The sequence below is a fragment of the Sinocyclocheilus anshuiensis genome, unplaced genomic scaffold (assembly GCF_001515605.1).
Source record: "Sinocyclocheilus anshuiensis isolate Anshui unplaced genomic scaffold, SAMN03320099.WGS_v1.1 scaffold78, whole genome shotgun sequence".
Taxonomy (NCBI): Eukaryota; Metazoa; Chordata; class Actinopteri; order Cypriniformes; family Cyprinidae; genus Sinocyclocheilus; species Sinocyclocheilus anshuiensis.
In genome coordinates, this window is record NW_015544250.1 from 1,896,026 (window position 1) to 1,913,478 (window position 17,453).

The 17,453-nt window shown below is 35.4% G+C and overlaps 2 protein-coding genes across 2 annotated transcripts in view; both read right to left on the reverse strand.

Annotated features, from left to right (window-relative positions):
• Positions 1-3,414, reverse strand: part of LOC107697909 (serine/threonine-protein kinase PINK1, mitochondrial-like) — a 6,377-nt gene extending 2,963 nt beyond the window's left edge. The window contains exons 1-6 of the mRNA XM_016498772.1: positions 2,952-3,414; positions 1,666-1,944; positions 1,421-1,524; positions 1,155-1,337; positions 390-556; positions 152-276 (exon numbers count right to left, since the gene is read on the reverse strand). Of these exons, the coding sequence (XP_016354258.1) occupies positions 152-276; positions 390-556; positions 1,155-1,337; positions 1,421-1,524; positions 1,666-1,944; positions 2,952-3,308 (1,215 nt within the window). The 5' untranslated portion in view covers positions 3,309-3,414. The remainder of the gene's footprint in view (positions 1-151; positions 277-389; positions 557-1,154; positions 1,338-1,420; positions 1,525-1,665; positions 1,945-2,951) is intronic.
• Positions 3,415-10,937: 7,523 nt separating this feature from the next.
• Positions 10,938-15,070, reverse strand: LOC107697854 (trypsin-3-like). The gene is made up of 6 exons (XM_016498702.1): positions 14,925-15,070; positions 14,584-14,642; positions 14,051-14,201; positions 13,786-13,927; positions 11,361-11,618; positions 10,938-11,173 (listed from the first exon to the last, which is right to left on the reverse strand). The coding sequence occupies exons 2-6, from the start codon at positions 14,630-14,632 to the stop codon at positions 11,021-11,023; spliced, it is 753 nt and encodes a 250-aa protein (XP_016354188.1). The 5' UTR covers positions 14,633-14,642; positions 14,925-15,070; the 3' UTR covers positions 10,938-11,020.
• Positions 15,071-17,453: the final 2,383 nt, after the last annotated feature.

Genomic DNA, 17,453 nt, shown 5'->3' on the forward strand with positions numbered 1-17,453 from the left:
TCCCTTATACATTTTAAAATGTGAACTTTACAAGTATAAATGGAAATATAACATTTATATTAAATTTGAATTACTGGCCTGAAAAGGCAAGCAGAAAAAATCCTTAATATTGAGCCCTGACACTTCAAGAGTTATTCCAGAAGTTTCTCACCTCAGGTGCCATCAGACAGGTGTTTCCCCCTCTGTTAACCCACCAGCTGTTGAAGGGCAGTTTGAGGCCCAAATTTTCTGCCAGACAACAGCCGAAGTCAGTGATCACCAGTCTGGGACACCCGGCTTTAAAATAAAAACACATTACAGCAATGTTACAATTAAGGTGATTATACCAATTACCAATTGCAAGTCTACATTGGCCTAAAATGCTGTCTGCACCGTCTAGGGACCCTTACCTCTGTCAAATTCCAGGAGCACATTGTCTGATTTGAGGTCTCTGTGAGCAATGCCCTGCTTGCACAGGTGATCCACTCCTTCCAGCAGCTGCAGCAGCATGAGAGATGCCTGCATCCGGTTCGGCACACACACCTCCAGGTACTGCCGCAGGGTACCACATGGGTAACTACAGCACAGACACATCAATCATGACTTTACAGATTAAAAAAAAAAAAAACACAAGCACCATTCATGAAAATTAGTCGAAAGTCAAAAGTGATGTCAATGAGTCAAAAGTTGTTGTTTTTTTGAGGCATGTAAAAAAATAGATATATTTAACATATTCTAAATTAACCAAAAGAATAATATATAAATATTATTATGTAACACAAAATTATAAAATATAATGTATTATATGCATTATAATAATATATTATTTATTATAATTTATTTATTTGTATGTTACTTTCATAATAAATAAATATGAACATAGTGATACATACAGTGGGTACGGAAAGTATTCAGACCCCCTTAAATTTTTCACTCTTTGTTATATTGCAGCCATTTGCTAAAATCATTTAAGTTAATTTTTTTTCCTCATTAAATAATAAAAATTAAACAAAATATAATTAAATATTAAATAATAGTATTATATTATTGCTTTATAACAAATACATTATCATAATAAATAATAATAATAATATATTAAATTATAATTTAAATATATTAAATAATAATTAATAATTCTTTTATTTTATTAATAAAGTGCTTTCATGATTCCTCACTTCTTCATGACCAGGAACAGTGTGCGATTACTGCCCAAACCCTGTGGATTGAGTCGGGCAGGCAGGACATCGGGGTACTCCTCCTGAGCTCCAGGCAGCAGCGGGACCTCAGCAGTGAAGGCCCGGTACACTGTGATCACGTTGGGATGAGCGGTCAGTCTTTTAGGCACAGTTCCAAAGTGGCTGTAAAAATAGTAAATCCATTGGCAATGATTCAGTCTATTTTAAGGCCATGATGTACAGCTAAAGTCTACATATGAACTCACCCATCCAAAGCAATCTCTCCTTGCTCTTTTGTTAGGGCCTGTGGACATGCAGGAACCAACTCCATGGACATAGAGCGAAGGATGGCGTCACTTGATGAACCAGCCTATTGAACAGTATCAAATGTTCATTAAAAAAAGCTATTGATGTATTCTGGAATACTGTATCGTATATGCATTCTACACAAAATCCAAAATAATTCCTTTATTCCAAAATACAATAATGCTAAAATGGTCTAAATTCTCACCCCAATGTTCCACATCATTTTTATAGCTAAAGGAAAGCTGGGTGTAGCAGGAAATCTAAGCGGTCCTGCTTTCTTATTGTCATCATCGGTTTCTTTCTGGTTCCGTTCCACCAGTGAATACTTCCCGCTCTCCACAGGGGCCCCGAACGGAGCTGCTGCCTCATGCACTGCTGCATTGCAACCTTTCCCGATCTGTTTTCCAATCACATAGTCCTCCAACTTGTACCCTGATGTAAAGGGCTTCAAAGGGGTCTGGAACTTCTTCTTTCTGAATACAGCCTACATTGCCTACATTTTTAATACACATGTAATTGCAGCTGACAATTTTTCATGAGTTTATTTAAATAAATATGAATGGAGACATTGTATTCCTAAGTAATAGCATGCACTTACTGACAAATTATAAATGCATTATGGTACATCTGATAAGCTGTAATTTGCACATATTTATAATACTCTCTGCATATCATTTGCATATGGGCTTGTCCAAAACTGACTAGGTCTAGGGCTGGACGATATGGCCAAAATTTATATCACGATATATTTCTTAATTTCGGTCGATACGATATAATTCCGATATCGATATGAACACTATTAAAAAAGCCTGGTCTAATTAAATTTAGAAGTAATTAGTAATCTGATGCAATAGATAATGCCAAACAATGACATGTAAAAACATGAAATGATTACTATGGTACTGTTCAGTAATTAGACTAGGTTAACTAATAACCTGTTCCTTTCTTAATTATGTTTCAATTACATTTATGTGAACATAATATTGTAATATTACATGTAATGAGTATTATATATAACAAGTAAAGAATGCAACATTGTAATATTATATTAATATAACAAATGTAATATTAAAAGTTAAATTTTAAGAATATTTGCAATACGTGTCAAAGTTTGGATTAATTACGTTTTTGAATGTTTTTAAAATAAGTCTCTTATGCTCATAAAGGCTGCTTTTTTTAATGAAAAACACAGTAAACGCAGTAATATTGACAAATATTATTGGAATAAATGTTTTGTATTTTAATGTTACAAAAGGTAACCTATTCCTTGATGGCGAAGTCATTTATATTTAAATTACTTTTACATTTAAGCACTTGGCAGACGATTACCAATGCGAATATATTTTTTCATGCATTATTTGGTAATCAACTACGGCCATGCTCTACCATTTAAGTTACAGGAATGCTCAATTATTATTATGCTATATCATTATTATTATTAGATATACAACTGTAGTCATTGTTGTGTTCTTATGTGATGGTGTTTTTCACCTGTATCTCCTGACACAGAGCAGCGCTTGTCCTGTCCTCCTCCAGCTGCTGTTCAATCAGCCCCAAACCCACACCAAAAGCCAGGAAAACAGCCCTGTTTCTGGGTGCACCACCTCCAACCACTCTCCTGAAAGTCCCGGACTGGAGCTGGGCGGCCAGCCCGCTGAGAGACAGGCGGAAGAAGCGGTACCGACCGGGCAGGAAGGTCTGCGGCTGGACGGTGCGGGTCGGACGGGACACACGCAGCCGCTCACCGCGGAACTTCGCAGCTACACGGCCGGCTGGTTTGAAGAGCCCCAGCTGGATAAGCGACCTCCCCAGCTCCAACCCCCGACTGAGAGCATGCTTCACTGACATTTTGAACCGAATGAAGAACTAAATTTCACTGAGTTTGCAGAAAACCCAACTTCTCCCTACATTAAGCGCAGTGTTTATGTAACGCGGATTGGTCCGTGAGACGTCACTTTTTGTTTACAGCTTTCAAAATAAAAGTCACAGGAAACGTATTTCACAATAAAAGTAAAGATCGCACATCTTTAGATAAAATTATCAATAAAAAGTTCAAAGCGGTGAGTCAATTATAAGCACACAACAGTTCAGAATATGGTTATTTTTTTATTCGTTTACATTTATATATATTTTTTTTTTATTTGGGAAATAATACAACTATACATCCATTCAATACATTTTAAATCTGTATATCCTGCACATCTGGTTTGTAACATGGTTTATAGCTTCATTTTTATTACAGTTTTGAATTGCCAACAGTGTTTTCTCCTGTCCTCAGGTCTTCAGGGCCAAATGAATACGGCAGGAGCTCCTCCACTGTCATCAGTTTGTAAGATCCATCAGATTTTGACAGATGAACGTCCAACTGTGAGCCAAACTGCAAGACAGATGCCATAAACAGTCTGTTAAATGACAGTAGCAGTGGAAGCTGAAACATTATTTGTCCATTACTCACATTCTTTTGTAATTTCGTGTTTTGTTTTGTTTTTTTATTCTAAGCCACACTTACATTTCACAAAACCCCACTTTTTCCAAACGTGGTTTATTGACTCATGTTTTGGTTTTCACTGATGAATCGTTTTGGCAAGCTACAGTGTAACCTGTGTGTTTTTGTGAATTATAAAACAATGAAAATTGTCAGTTTGTGTGATTTATGTTTTGAAGAACTGACCTCTCTCATGAACTGCCTGCAGGCTCCACATGGAGAAGTAAAGCGGTCTTCAAGGTCACTGCACAAAAGACAGTTTATACCAGGAATATTACTCAACACTACTTAACTTACACTTCAGTCAATACATACATATAGCTTGTCATGTCATGCATTCGTTTGTTATTTTTTAGTACCATCTTGTGGCAGTTTGGTGTAACAACGTGACTCTTGGGTTAGAGCAGGGGTGTCAACTCAATTCCCGGAGGGCCGGAGCCCTGCAGAGTTTAGATTCAACCCTAATTAAACACACCTGATCGTACTGATCGAGTCCTTTAGGCTTATTTGAAAACTACATGGTATGTGTGTTGGAGCAGGGCTGGAACAAAACTCTGCAGGGCTCCGGTCCTCCAGGAATTTAGTTTGACACCCCCTGGGTTAGAGGTTAACCAGGAAATAATCACAGTGTTCCAGATTTTCTCCATGCGGTTGTCCAAGAAGTTCTTTACTCTATTTCCTCTAAGTCTATTACTTTTCTTCAGTGTTTGTAAGAATGTATATACACGCATACATGTGAAATTCATAAGTTAGAGTTTAAAACTACTCTTCGGTGATAACAATATTAAGCAGAGCATGAATGTAGATAACATTGTAAATTAATTTGCATTTATTTGTGAACTCTCTGTAACAAGACATTTGTAATCTTTATATGTTTCAGTTTTACAAAAAAAGAAAAGAATAAGAAATGGAAGAGGAAAGAACCTAACAGTAAAACTTTCAACTTTACTCCTGCGTCTGCCCCTTTTCTGACTTCTGACTGTTAGCTATCTGTCAGTGTTGCGTAGATGGAACACGCATCTAGGACAGAATATAGCTATATATGATTTCTCTAAATTATAAACCGGGACATTAAAACGAAATCTCTAAGGGGAAAAAGAATTATACAATCAAAATGGAGCAGGATTTTGCAAACATGAACACTAAACAGGCTTTTCATCGTGTCAGGACTCTTACTGGACAATCTATCAAAAAGACTACTTGTGTATCAGATCCTTTTGCTACTAATCTTAATAACTTTTATGCCCATTTTGATATCTCTGAGTTTTCAGCAGAGTGTGACAGCCTTTTGGATTCTTTGCCCTTTCAAGAGTTGGATTATGAGTCCCTCTTAACCAAGCAGGATGTCTATTTCCAGCTCATTAAGTGCAAACCCAATAAGGCTCTTGGGCCAGATGGAATTCCAGGTCGGGTTTTGAAAAAATGTGCCCTGGAATTAACTTCTATTCTTCATTCTCTCTTTCTTCGATCACTCTGTACTTAAAAAAAATACCGGCTATATGGAAATCATCAATTGTCATTCCTATTCCCAAAAAATTACATCCATCAGAGTTAAATTATTATAGGCCGGTATCGTTAACCTCAATCATAATGTAATGTTTCGAGAAAATGGCTAAAAATATCATTCTTTCACATGTGTCGCAATTTTTGGACTGTCTTCAATTTGCATACGAGCAGAAAAGAGGTACAGATAATGCAGTGGCTTGTCTTCTGCACTGTTTACTTCAACACCTGGAAATCCCTGGAAATGATGCTAGACTTCTTTTTGTTGATTTTAGTTCTGCCTTTAACTCAATTCAGCGTCATCAGGTAATCAAGAAATTAAAGGGCTTGCAAGTTCCATCACCACTAATTCACTGGATTTATAATTTTCTGTCTAATAGACCGCAAGTGGTAAAAGAGGACAATTCATTATCACCCACTGTTGTTCTTAATACTGGGGCCCCCCAAGGATGTGTATTAAGTCCATTTCTCTATATTCTTTATACGAATGATTGTCAGAGTCCATGTACTACTACTCATTATTTTAAATATGCAGATGACACCGCCATTCTTGCGCTGCCCAATAACAGGGATAATGATTCTTTTTTGGACTATCAACGTTCCATAACATACTTTAGTACATGGTGTGATGATCATTTTCTTCACCTTAATATTTCAAAGACTAAAGAACTGGTTTTTAGCTCCTCCAAAACACAGATCCATTCCAGTATTATTATCAATGGAGAGATGGTTGAAAGGGTGGAGCATTTTAAATACCTTGGCATTGCATTGGATGATCATCTCAATTTTAATCAGCATATTCAATGTATCTACAAGCGCTGTCAACAGAAACTTAAGCATTTGTCTGAAAATTAATTTCCTCTCTGAGGACAAATAAATTATCTATTTATATTGAAATACCTGGTAATTGCGATGGCTTTGAAGCTGGTATGTCCCTCAGACACAGCTTTAGAGATAGCAGTCCTCTCAGCACACAGTCCAGCAGTATAGCATGCGTTTTCTACATTACAACCTGTTAAACATTACCATATGCTGAAGCACTATGAAACACAGATACAAAATATAGCTACAAAACAAATATACACACTACTGTTCAAAAGATTGGGTTCAGTAAGTTTTTTCTTAAAAGACATTAATAATTTCATTCAGTAAGTATGCATTTAATTAATCAAAAGTGACAGTAATGATATTAATAATGATCCAAAGAATTTCTATTCTAAATAAATGCTGTACTTTTGAACTTCTCTTCTGAACTTTATATTCATCAAAAAATCTTTAAAAAATTATCTTACATAATATGAAGCAGCACAACTGTTTTCAACATTGATAATAATCAGAAATGTTTCTTGAGCAGCAAATCAGAATATTAGAATGATTTCTGAAGGATCATGTGACACTGAAGACTAGAGTAATGATGCTGAAAATTCAGCTTTGCATAACTGAAATAAATTGCATTTTAAAATATATTCAAATAGAAAATGGCTATTTTAAATTGGAATAATATGTCACATTATTACTGTTTTTACTGTATTTTTGATCAAATAAATGCAGCTTTGGTGAGGATAAGAGGATAAGAAATCGTAATGATTCCAAAAAAATTGAATGTTATATATGTATTTGTCGTGTTCAAATAACAAAGACACATTTTTTTAGAGCGTCGAACACGGTTCCATTGCTTGCTAAGACAGCTGCTCCAACTCTGAACTTGCTGTAGGGACAATATGCCTGATTTCTGGCTTCCTGAGACTTCCGAACAAGTGCTTCTGGGCTCCAGCTATTCATAATGCTGCTGTCTATCTAACAGCCAGGCACTATATGGCTTCAAGTCACAAGTTAATGTGTGTGTGTGTGTGTGTGTGTGTGTGTGTGTGTGTGTGTGTGTGTGTGTGTGTGTGTGTGACTAAGGAGGAAATTAGTGATGCAATGACTCTTTGACACTTAGCATGGAGTATTTTGATGAGGCAATGTCAAAACTCCCATTTACTTAATAATTCACATAGATGACAAGCTGTGAAATTGCACGAACAGGATTGTGCATCGCACCTTTCTGACGATCATTACACAGAGCACCGTCAACATAATGAACAAAACATTTTCACTTACCTAAATGTGGTTTAATCATTTATTCACATGACTATTGGAAACTATTTAGGCTAATTGAGGTATCACTGTTAGACATTTCTGTAATTTCTACAGTTATTTACTGTATAGGCTACCGCTGATCTATATATTATATAATATATCTATTATCAATGGACAAATTCCCTTTACAGTAAATAACTGTAATTCCCTTTGCAACATGGGAATTTTCTGTGACGTCAAACACCACATACAGAGAGGGTAGGCCTACTGTATTTTTTTAAATTGCTGTATACTACTGTATTTGCCGTAACAGCCTCTTTGGCGCCATTCCATTTAGGTTTTTTATTTTCCTAATTTCTTACATTTGGATTGACAGGATTTGCCTTACAACGTGTCGACAACGCCGCTACAGCTTGACACTGTCTACATTGAAAGTGTTAAATCGCTTGTAATGATTCAATAATAATGATTGGTAAATCCGTTTGTCCTTCGTGTCAGAAACTTCTACTGTTCGTCAGAAATACACCGGGGCATCAGTTTACTGTCCGGCATCCATTGTAGATATTATCACTGATTATAATGGGTTCTATTTAGTGTTTTGTCGAGTTGCGCCGCTCGCATCCGAGGTAGACAAAGAACCAGCACGGCAGTGCCACGGGTTTTGCCCAGGGATTGAACTTGGGAGTGGAAGAGCTCCGAAGAACATCTGCGCTGTGAGTTGATACACCTTACGAGAGAATAAGACCAGCAAGCAAGGTAAAAATATATGTATGTCTCAATGTCTGAGTATTTTTAAGTGTTATATATGCAATGTTAGAAATAAAGCATTTGATATTTTGTAATAATTGTGTCTGTTTGAACTGAATGTCAGTAGTACCTATGTAGGATAAAAATAAAATGAATTCTATATAAAAATTACAAAATCTATTGAAATCTATATTCAAATTAGGGAATTACAGTAGTACACTGATGACTTGGATTTTTTACAGTAATTGCACTGTATTACACGATAGTTACTGTAAAAGTTAAATACAGTTATTGTACACACTAAAAAATGCTGGGTTGTTTCAACCCAACTTTGGGTCAAATATGAACTAACCCAACCATTGGGTTAAATGTTTTTATTTAAATTTTTAACCCAAAAGTTGGGTTAGTCCATTTTTGACCCAAAGTTGGGTTGAAACAACCCAGCATTTTTTAGAGTGTACTGTAAGTCTTAATTACAGTAACTCACTGTTGCCAGTAAGTTACTGTAAAAACCCTTTGAAATGTCTAACAGCAGAGCTGGCCCAAGGCATTAGCGAACTAAGCGAACATCATGCACACATCAGATCAGAATCAGATCAGAGGTGTTTACTGTAGGTCAGTCAGAATCCGCTCTGAACTAATTGTTTATGGAGTTCTACGCGCTCGCAGATCTTCCCATTATAACAAGAAAAAAAGGTTTCTCACATAATCCATTTAAAATCTGAAGAAAAGTTTTGTTAGTCATACTGTTTCAGGGATGACAAATAACGCAAAAAATTTACGTGAGTGAATCTGCTAAATTGTTCCGTGAGTCATTGCTATGATTGACAGTGATAAATATTGTAGCAATGAACGGAATGAACTATCTGACAAGCCGATGTCAAAACAGAGCTGTGCATTAAGTGATGCAGAGTAAATTCAGAGTAACAAACCTACAGCAGCGACAAGTCTGCTGGCTGAATATTTAGCAGCGTCTAACGTTAAAGATAAAATACCTAATGCATTATTATTTAATTATTATACCATTACTAATTAACTTATTTATTCATACTTTAGTACAGTAAAAGTATAAAAATTTGGTATGATAATCGTTTTATAATAAATCCAAAAACAAAATGTCACAAAAACTAGGGAGTGGAAATGACTGAGCCGATGAGTGATCCTCTGCTGCCATCTACTGGTTATAATGGTCATTTCATGTAATTTTCATCTTAAGTCTTTGTTTTCCACCAGGAGACACATTTTTTACCATTTTTTTCCATCTTCATGAATGAAAAATGAATCTTTAAAGTGAATTTTACTGCACAACTGTAGAGTTAGAAAAATAATATAGGCTTTAAAATATTTTAAGTGTTTAAAAAAATGTACACTTTAGACAAACAGTGGGCAAAGAGCAGTGTGTATTTATTTATTTATTTTGTGTTATATATTCATGTATCTCACTCCAGCCAGGCAACCAATGTTGGCAACCCTGATATATTATAATATAACATTTTACTTAGCTAATTTTAGATTAAAGTTTTGATTGTGTAAAAATAGCTTTCCTGGGTATATATTTGTGTAATAATAATGTTTCATTAATAATAGACCTAATAATGTTTCATAAACTTGGTACTAATAACAGCTTAACATTATTTACCTTAGCCTACCTTTGGGGTCTTTGCTATTATATTCCAATATCATTATGCCTGGATTAGATAGATTAAGGTTGTTTTTTTATGTACAGATGGCTTGCTGCTGTGTATAATAATTTGTTGTCAAAATAGCATTCTGTTCTGTAAATGCATTGTTTGCTGGTTTATTTAGCTACTTTTCAGTACACCACATCAAGTATGCCACTTAGTACTGTAAGACTTTGAATGTTGGAGTTCAAATTAACACCTGACCACTCTTGTGGGTTTTATAATATAACATTTTACTTAGCTAATTTTAGATTAAAGTTTTGATTGTGTAAAAATAGCTTTCCTGGGTATATATTTGTGTAATAATAATGTTTCATTAATAATAGACCTAATAATGTTTCATAAACTTGGTACTAATAACAGCTTAACATTATTTACCTTAGCCTACCTTTGGGGTCTTTGCTATTATATTCCAATATCATTATGCCTGGATTAGATAGATTAAGGTTGTTTTTTTATGTACAGATGGCTTGCTGCTGTGTATAATAATTTGTTGTCAAAATAGCATTCTGTTCTGTAAATGCATTGTTTGCTGGTTTATTTAGCTACTTTTCAGTACACCACATCAAGTATGCCACTTAGTACTGTAAGACTTTGAATGTTGGAGTTCAAATTAACACCTGACCACTCTTGTGGGTTTGCTGCTGTTACAATTAAAAATCATAGAAAGGTAAAAACATTGGTATGATGTAAGCAACACAGCTACAACACATAAAACTGATAATGGGTGTGTTAGATTTATAGTGTGCGAATAATCAAGAATTGACAATAATCAGTCGTATTGGCGACACCGAATAAAATTCTGGTTCCCCAAATAAAATTCTGCTTAGGACCCCTAGAAATTTGAATGAAAATATGCATTAACATAACATATAAGATAAAATAAAGTTAATTTAAGAATTCAATGCTTTTTATAGTCCAAAATATGCATGTTAATCTATAATCTTTGAGACTCTGGATGCAATGTGAAAGCATCAGTACTTGAAGTAGGATTTATTGTTAAATTACATACTTAATTCAGATTGAAGGAAAGCCTTCCCACATTCAGTTAAACCTGTGTTTTAGCTGTCAGAGCTGATGATCCAGTCAATCCATCGGTTGTAGTTTCTCACTTTTGTGTAGACACCAGGATAGTACGGAAGAGCACAGCCAATTCCCCATGACACAATGCCTTCTAAAATCCCATCACAAATGAGAGGACCGCCTGAATCGCCCTGTGAAGGAAAACAGCATGTGCAGGAAGATTAGTGTATTTGACATTTTTATAATGTAATACAATTTTTGTTAATAAGAAAAATACTCCCGGAGCGAAGGCCACTGAAAAAGACCTGTTGCGTTCTATTCCATTTGCCGCCACCAGGGTTGGGGAAGTTCTCATTTGCATTTAAATCTCTTGATTACCTGACAGGCGTCTTTTCCACCAAAGCGAGAGCCCGCACAGATCATGTTGTCGTTGACTCTGAAGTAGTAGTAGTATTGGCAGGAGCTGATGATCGCCACATCCACCGCACGCAGAATCGGTGACAGATAGAAGCTGTATATTCGCGTCACTCCCCATCCGCTCACAGTGCAGCTGGTTCCTCCAATTAAATCAGGGCTGTCTATGGTTGGAAGTGTGGCCGGTTGAATATAAGCATTAATCTGGGCTGGAACACTGAGCTGAGGGAAAAAATAAATATGTCTTCATGTAAGGTGTGTAATTTCTGCCGGAATCACAAAAATAATGAGAGTTTCCAAACAGGTTTCCCCAAACACTCTCCCCGTCTTCCACTGGGCAAACAAACAGATAGTCCCGCCCAAAAGCTCACGCCATTGGTTGAGCTAGAACTTGACATCTCATCGCTCAAACAAAAACAGAAATGTTTTGAAAAACTCATCTGTGTTTTGAGTAGAACAAGCTGGAGGGTTTTAAACTGAATATTGATTACTTGTGCGATTTCTGTAATGGTGACAAGGAACCAATTTTATGTATTTATTTATTTCACATTTTTTAATGCATACAGAAATATTCTTGATGTGGAATATTTCACATTTCATATACTTTAGATCGGTCATGGGCCCTGTGTCTCCCTGCACCCAGCAACATTGCTCAAAAAGTTGCCCCGTGCATCATCACCTTAACAAGATTCCTCAGGTATATCTCAAGACAATATGTGACCCTGGACAACAAAACCAGTCATAAGGGTGAATAAATAAGCTTTCCATTGATGTATGGTTTGTTAGGACAGGACAATATTTGGCCGAGGGCCGAGCTTAACATTATTTACCTTAGCCTACCTTTGGGGTCTTTGCTATTATATTCCAATATCATTATGCCTGGATTAGATAGATTAAGGTTGTTTTTTTATGTACAGATGGCTTGCTGCTGTGTATAATAATTTGTTGTCAAAATAGCATTCTGTTCTGTAAATGCATTGTTTGCTGGTTTATTTAGCTACTTTTCAGTACACCACATCAAGTATGCCACTTAGTACTGTAAGACTTTGAATGTTGGAGTTCAAATTAACACCTGACCACTCTTGTGGGTTTGCTGCTGTTACAATTAAAAATCATAGAAAGGTAAAAACATTGGTATGATGTAAGCAACACAGCTACAACACATAAAACTGATAATGGGTGTGTTAGATTTATAGTGTGCGAATAATCAAGAATTGACAATAATCAGTCGTATTGGCGACACCGAATAAAATTCTGGTTCCCCAAATAAAATTCTGCTTAGGACCCCATAAAGGCTTGGGCCAGCCATGTCTAACAGTCTAATGCACAGAATTGTAAGTAACCAGACGGATGAGTAAAGATTATCCTGTTTACTCAGTTCAGAGTTCAGAGACTCGTATGAGGATATGACTGCAATAAAGAGGCAAGTAAGAGCTTGTTGTAAACTTTATGTATTTAAAAACGAAACTGTGACAATTCCATCAGTCAGCTAGATTTCTTCTAGGTCATTCTATCAAACAGCTTCATGAGATGCATCCTGGGATGCTTTTTAAATTATACTGAAGGAGTATTCTATCTGTTACAACATTTAGAAAAACTAAATAGAATTCAGTTTTCTAAAGAAATTCATATTTTCGCACAGTTTATATTTACCTTCAAAACTAGCATTCATTTTCAAGCATTCATGCAAAAGCCTTATATGGAAGAAAAACTCATCTGTGTTTTGAGTAGAACAAGCTGGAGGGTTTTAAACTGAATATTGATTACTTGTGCGATTTCTGTAATGGTGACAAGGAACCAATTTTATGTATTTATTTATTTCACATTTTTTAATGCATACAGAAATATTCTTGATGTGGAATATTTCACATTTCATATACTTTAGATCGGTCATGGGCCCTGTGTCTCCCTGCACCCAGCAACATTGCTCAAAAAGTTGCCCCGTGCATCATCACCTTAACAAGATTCCTCAGGTATATCTCAAGACAATATGTGACCCTGGACAACAAAACCAGTCATAAGGGTGAATAAATAAGCTTTCCATTGATGTATGGTTTGTTAGGACAGGACAATATTTGGTCGAGATGCAACTATTTGAGCAATGCATTCTTAGCAATGCATATTACCGGTACTAATCAAAAATTAAGTTTTAATATATCTACGGTAGGAAATTTACAAAATATCTTCATGGAACATGATCTTTACTTAATATCCTAATGATTTTTGGCATAAAAGAAAAATTGATAATTTGACCCATACAATGTTTTTTTGGCTATTGCTAAAAATATACCCAAGCGGCTTAAGACTGGTTTTGTGGTCCTGGGTCACATATTTAATTATCTGTACCACAGAATCAGTCATTCTTAGTATTTGTTAATGTGTTTCTTACCTTAATGAGCAGGATGTCATTGTTAAAAGTTTTTGGATTGTAGGCAAAATGACTGTAGATTCTGGACACGTTAAATACTTGCTCAAATCCCTCTTCTACAGCAAGACTGTGCTCACTCAGCACTACCTGAATCATGGTGGCCCTGTCCATTCAAATACAATATAACATACAGGGCAGGTTTTAAATTAAATAACTTCCTTCAATTTATATACAATTTACCAATAAAGACATTTGATTAAAAAAAAAAGCAAGCTGCAGTACGTACGGTCTCCAGCAGTGGGCAGCAGTCAACACCCATTGTGGCTGAATGAGGGTTCCACCACAATAATGCTTCCTCTCAACCTGAAGAGACGCCTGGTATTTGACAGAGTAAGGCACGACCTCTTGACCCCCGATGATCCTTTGTGGCAATGTATCTATTCAATAATAAAGAAATAAATAAAAAAACATGGAGAAAATGTTATTCACATTTTGCTATATGCATATTTAGGCTATATATTCATCATTTTAGAAAAATATTTATAGATTAGATGTTGAAATGAGCCATTTCTGTTAAGCAATCCCAGCAGCACCCATACCATGATACCATTGTGTTTAAAACTCTATTTTTGCTTAATTATGATTCCGTTTGCGTACATATGCTGTATGTAAATGTCCATAAATGTGCCATTTTTAAAAGAAAAATATGACTTTTTATTGAATGTCACATCCTGAAACTTCTAATCTGATCCGAAACCTCCTCATATTAGACAAATGTTAATTCTAAGCTCCTTTTTAACGAAGAATTGCATTGCTTACCTCTGACCGTTACAGCGAGCACAAGAAATACCCACAATAACTGAGCCATTCTGTCAGCACTGTAAGAAAATAAGCATCCAAAATACAAGCAAAATATTGTGAAAGCCTGTAATAAATGAAAACGAGTCTCTCAATGCTTATAATGAATCGCTGAAGTCTTAATGTCTGCTTGCATCCTTCAAATCTGTACAATAGCAACCTGATATAGTTCAAGAGTGCAGAAGAAATATCTGATCACAAGATCATGTCACTTAGGCTTGATGACTATTACGAGATGCTCTAATGCCTTTTACACATGCATGTCAAAAATGAAAAAGGAAATAAAATATGTGAAGACTCACCAGTGATAATTCCTCACCTCCCAAGCCTTGAATCACCTCCAACTGCTGATTTCAGAACTCCTCTCCCTTTATACTGACACCCTATCCATGTCCAGTGTTTTTGCGGGCCTGCTGTTGTCCTTTATATAACAAACAGTACATCTATCCCACAGTATAGCAGACACTGACCTAATACCTGACAAAGATGAAGTCCCTCAGTGTCACGCATATCTGATTCAACACTCTTTATTATGACTAATTGTGTGCTGGAGTTTCAGAACAACACCCTGTTCACTCACTTCAATGGCCGAGTTAAATACAAGTATTGTGGGTGTTGTCCAGTGAACAGCATTTGGGTTACATTATCAGAAATGTTTTTAGTTAAAGATTTTTTTGATTGATTGATTGTATGCCGTCCTGATATATAATGACCTTTAACAAATAGGGCTTTTCAAAACCATCATCTGAAATTTTTCATCATTACAAATATATAAAGTGTGCCATTAAAGCGAGGTAAATTTAATTTGGATCTATTTAGCTCAAGGTAATGTTTGCATTTTTATGAACAATGTATGGATGAAATTACAAGTTTATTTGGTGACGCCTAGCTGATTTAACGTATTTGATTTCAGTGTGATTAAATATTTTGTTAAAAACAGACTAATATCTATTCATCTGTGGATGCTATTAATGATAGACAATAAATATGGTTCTCAGATTTAAGCTTTTGCGACATTTGTAACTTGAACATACTGAAATGATTCAGTTCCTTTATAATCAGTGCTTTATTTTCTGATGGATGAGCTCATAATGAACACATTATTTCCTAGATACATATTTATATCTGTGTATGCAACTAAAGAACTGGATTTATTTACCTTTCTTTGTTTAATCTGATGACATGCATTTCCCCACAAACACTTCACACCATATTAATATCTTCAATCCTTCTTTCTCCATCTCACACTCACTCAGACTGGGAGTTTTATCAAAAACAAGGGTTGGTGGCTCACAGAACAGCTTTAGAATCACTTGTGGGAAAAGGCTGACATTATAGGAGTTTGACCGAAAATGAAGATAAAATCAGGTTATCTGGGGAGTGTCTCAAAACTGTCTGATTTTGTTAATTTGATACTACTTCCTTATGCAGTGTTTTTATAACAAATATTGTAATTGGTTTTATTGTGCAATGTGTAATGCTATAATTTTTTTCTCATTTAACACAAAAGCTGAGGTTGGTTTTATATCTCTAATGATTTGTTAATAGCCTAACAATTTTCCTACCATTTTAAAATAAATTGCAAAAATGAATAATTAAATTAATTTAAATTAAAGTATTTCAATAATAAGCTGATATATTTTTTAAAAAGGAGAAATGTAGAATAAAATAAATGCAATAAAATAGGTCATCAGCTTTAGTTGTTTGTGAATATCATCTACAGTTATTACACACAATTATGTAGAACTTTAAAATAGTCTGCCGTGATTTAAATTTTTTTATAAATAAAATAAAATAAAAGGTCATCAGCTTTAGTCGTTTGTTACCTCCACTGAATGTCATTTAAATTTATTTAACATAATTATGTAGAATTTTCAAATGGTGAAGTAATTTTGCAAATAAAATAGAAACAAAATCAGAACCTGTCATCAGCTTTAGTTGTTTGTTAACTCTAATAAATGCCATTTAGACTTATTTCACATAATTGTGTAGAATTGTAAAATGGTCTGGAGTGATTTCAAAACAAAACAAAACAAAACAAAACAAAACAAAACAAAACAGGTCATCAGCTACCTCCAGTGAATGTCACTTAAAATATTCCATATTATTATGTAGAGTTTAAAAATGGTGAAAAATGGTGAAAAAAGATAAAAGAAAAGAAAACAGGACAAAGTTATTCCACATAATTTATACCCTCTCAAACTGCTATAAAAGACTATAAACTTTTATTATATTGTTAACACAACTACAGAGTCTATAGAATAAAAGACTGAATGGTTTTGTTCACACTCCGACCATGTGGAATCTCAGCAGTGCTGTGACATCACTGTTGCCCTAATTACCATGACAACTGTATGGATGGAAGATCCAATTTAAGCGGTCAGTTATTAATGAATGCCAAAGTGATGATTAATAGACAACAGAACGGCCCTCAAACTCTCTATTAAACTGTGACAGGACCCTGCAGGGCTCTGAGCAGTGAATCTAACACAGAAACCAGAGACATCATGTCACGATGATGAGGAGGGTGATGAAGAGGGCTAATCGCTCTGTTGTGGTAGAACCAAGAGAGCAGAACAACAGATCAGGTGTAAAAACGGCAGCGGTCAGCACCCGGGGGAAGCAGCCATGAGAAAGAGACAGAGAGATACACAATAAATGAGACGTAGATTGTGCTGTGTCAGATTGAGAGGACATCATTAGCTAACACTGGTCACAGAGATCACACCACGCCATTTCATCCGCATCTTCATTTTTAATGATCCGTGCTCCAGATCTGGGGCAATCCCACAATTCCCAGCAGCTGGAACTAATTAGGATTTTTTTTTCTG

Coding starts and splice junctions, on each gene's coding strand:
- LOC107697854 (XM_016498702.1), bottom strand. CDS start 14,632: ATGGCTCAGTTATTGTGGGTATTTCTTGTGCTCGCTGTAACGGTCAGA. Junction 13,928..14,050: donor GCTGCCCACTGCTGGAGACC/GTACGTACTGCA, acceptor TTGAATGGACAG/GGCCACCATGATTCAGGTAG. Junction 11,619..13,785: donor ATGACATCCTGCTCATTAAG/GTAAGAAACACA, acceptor TTTTTCCCTCAG/CTCAGTGTTCCAGCCCAGAT.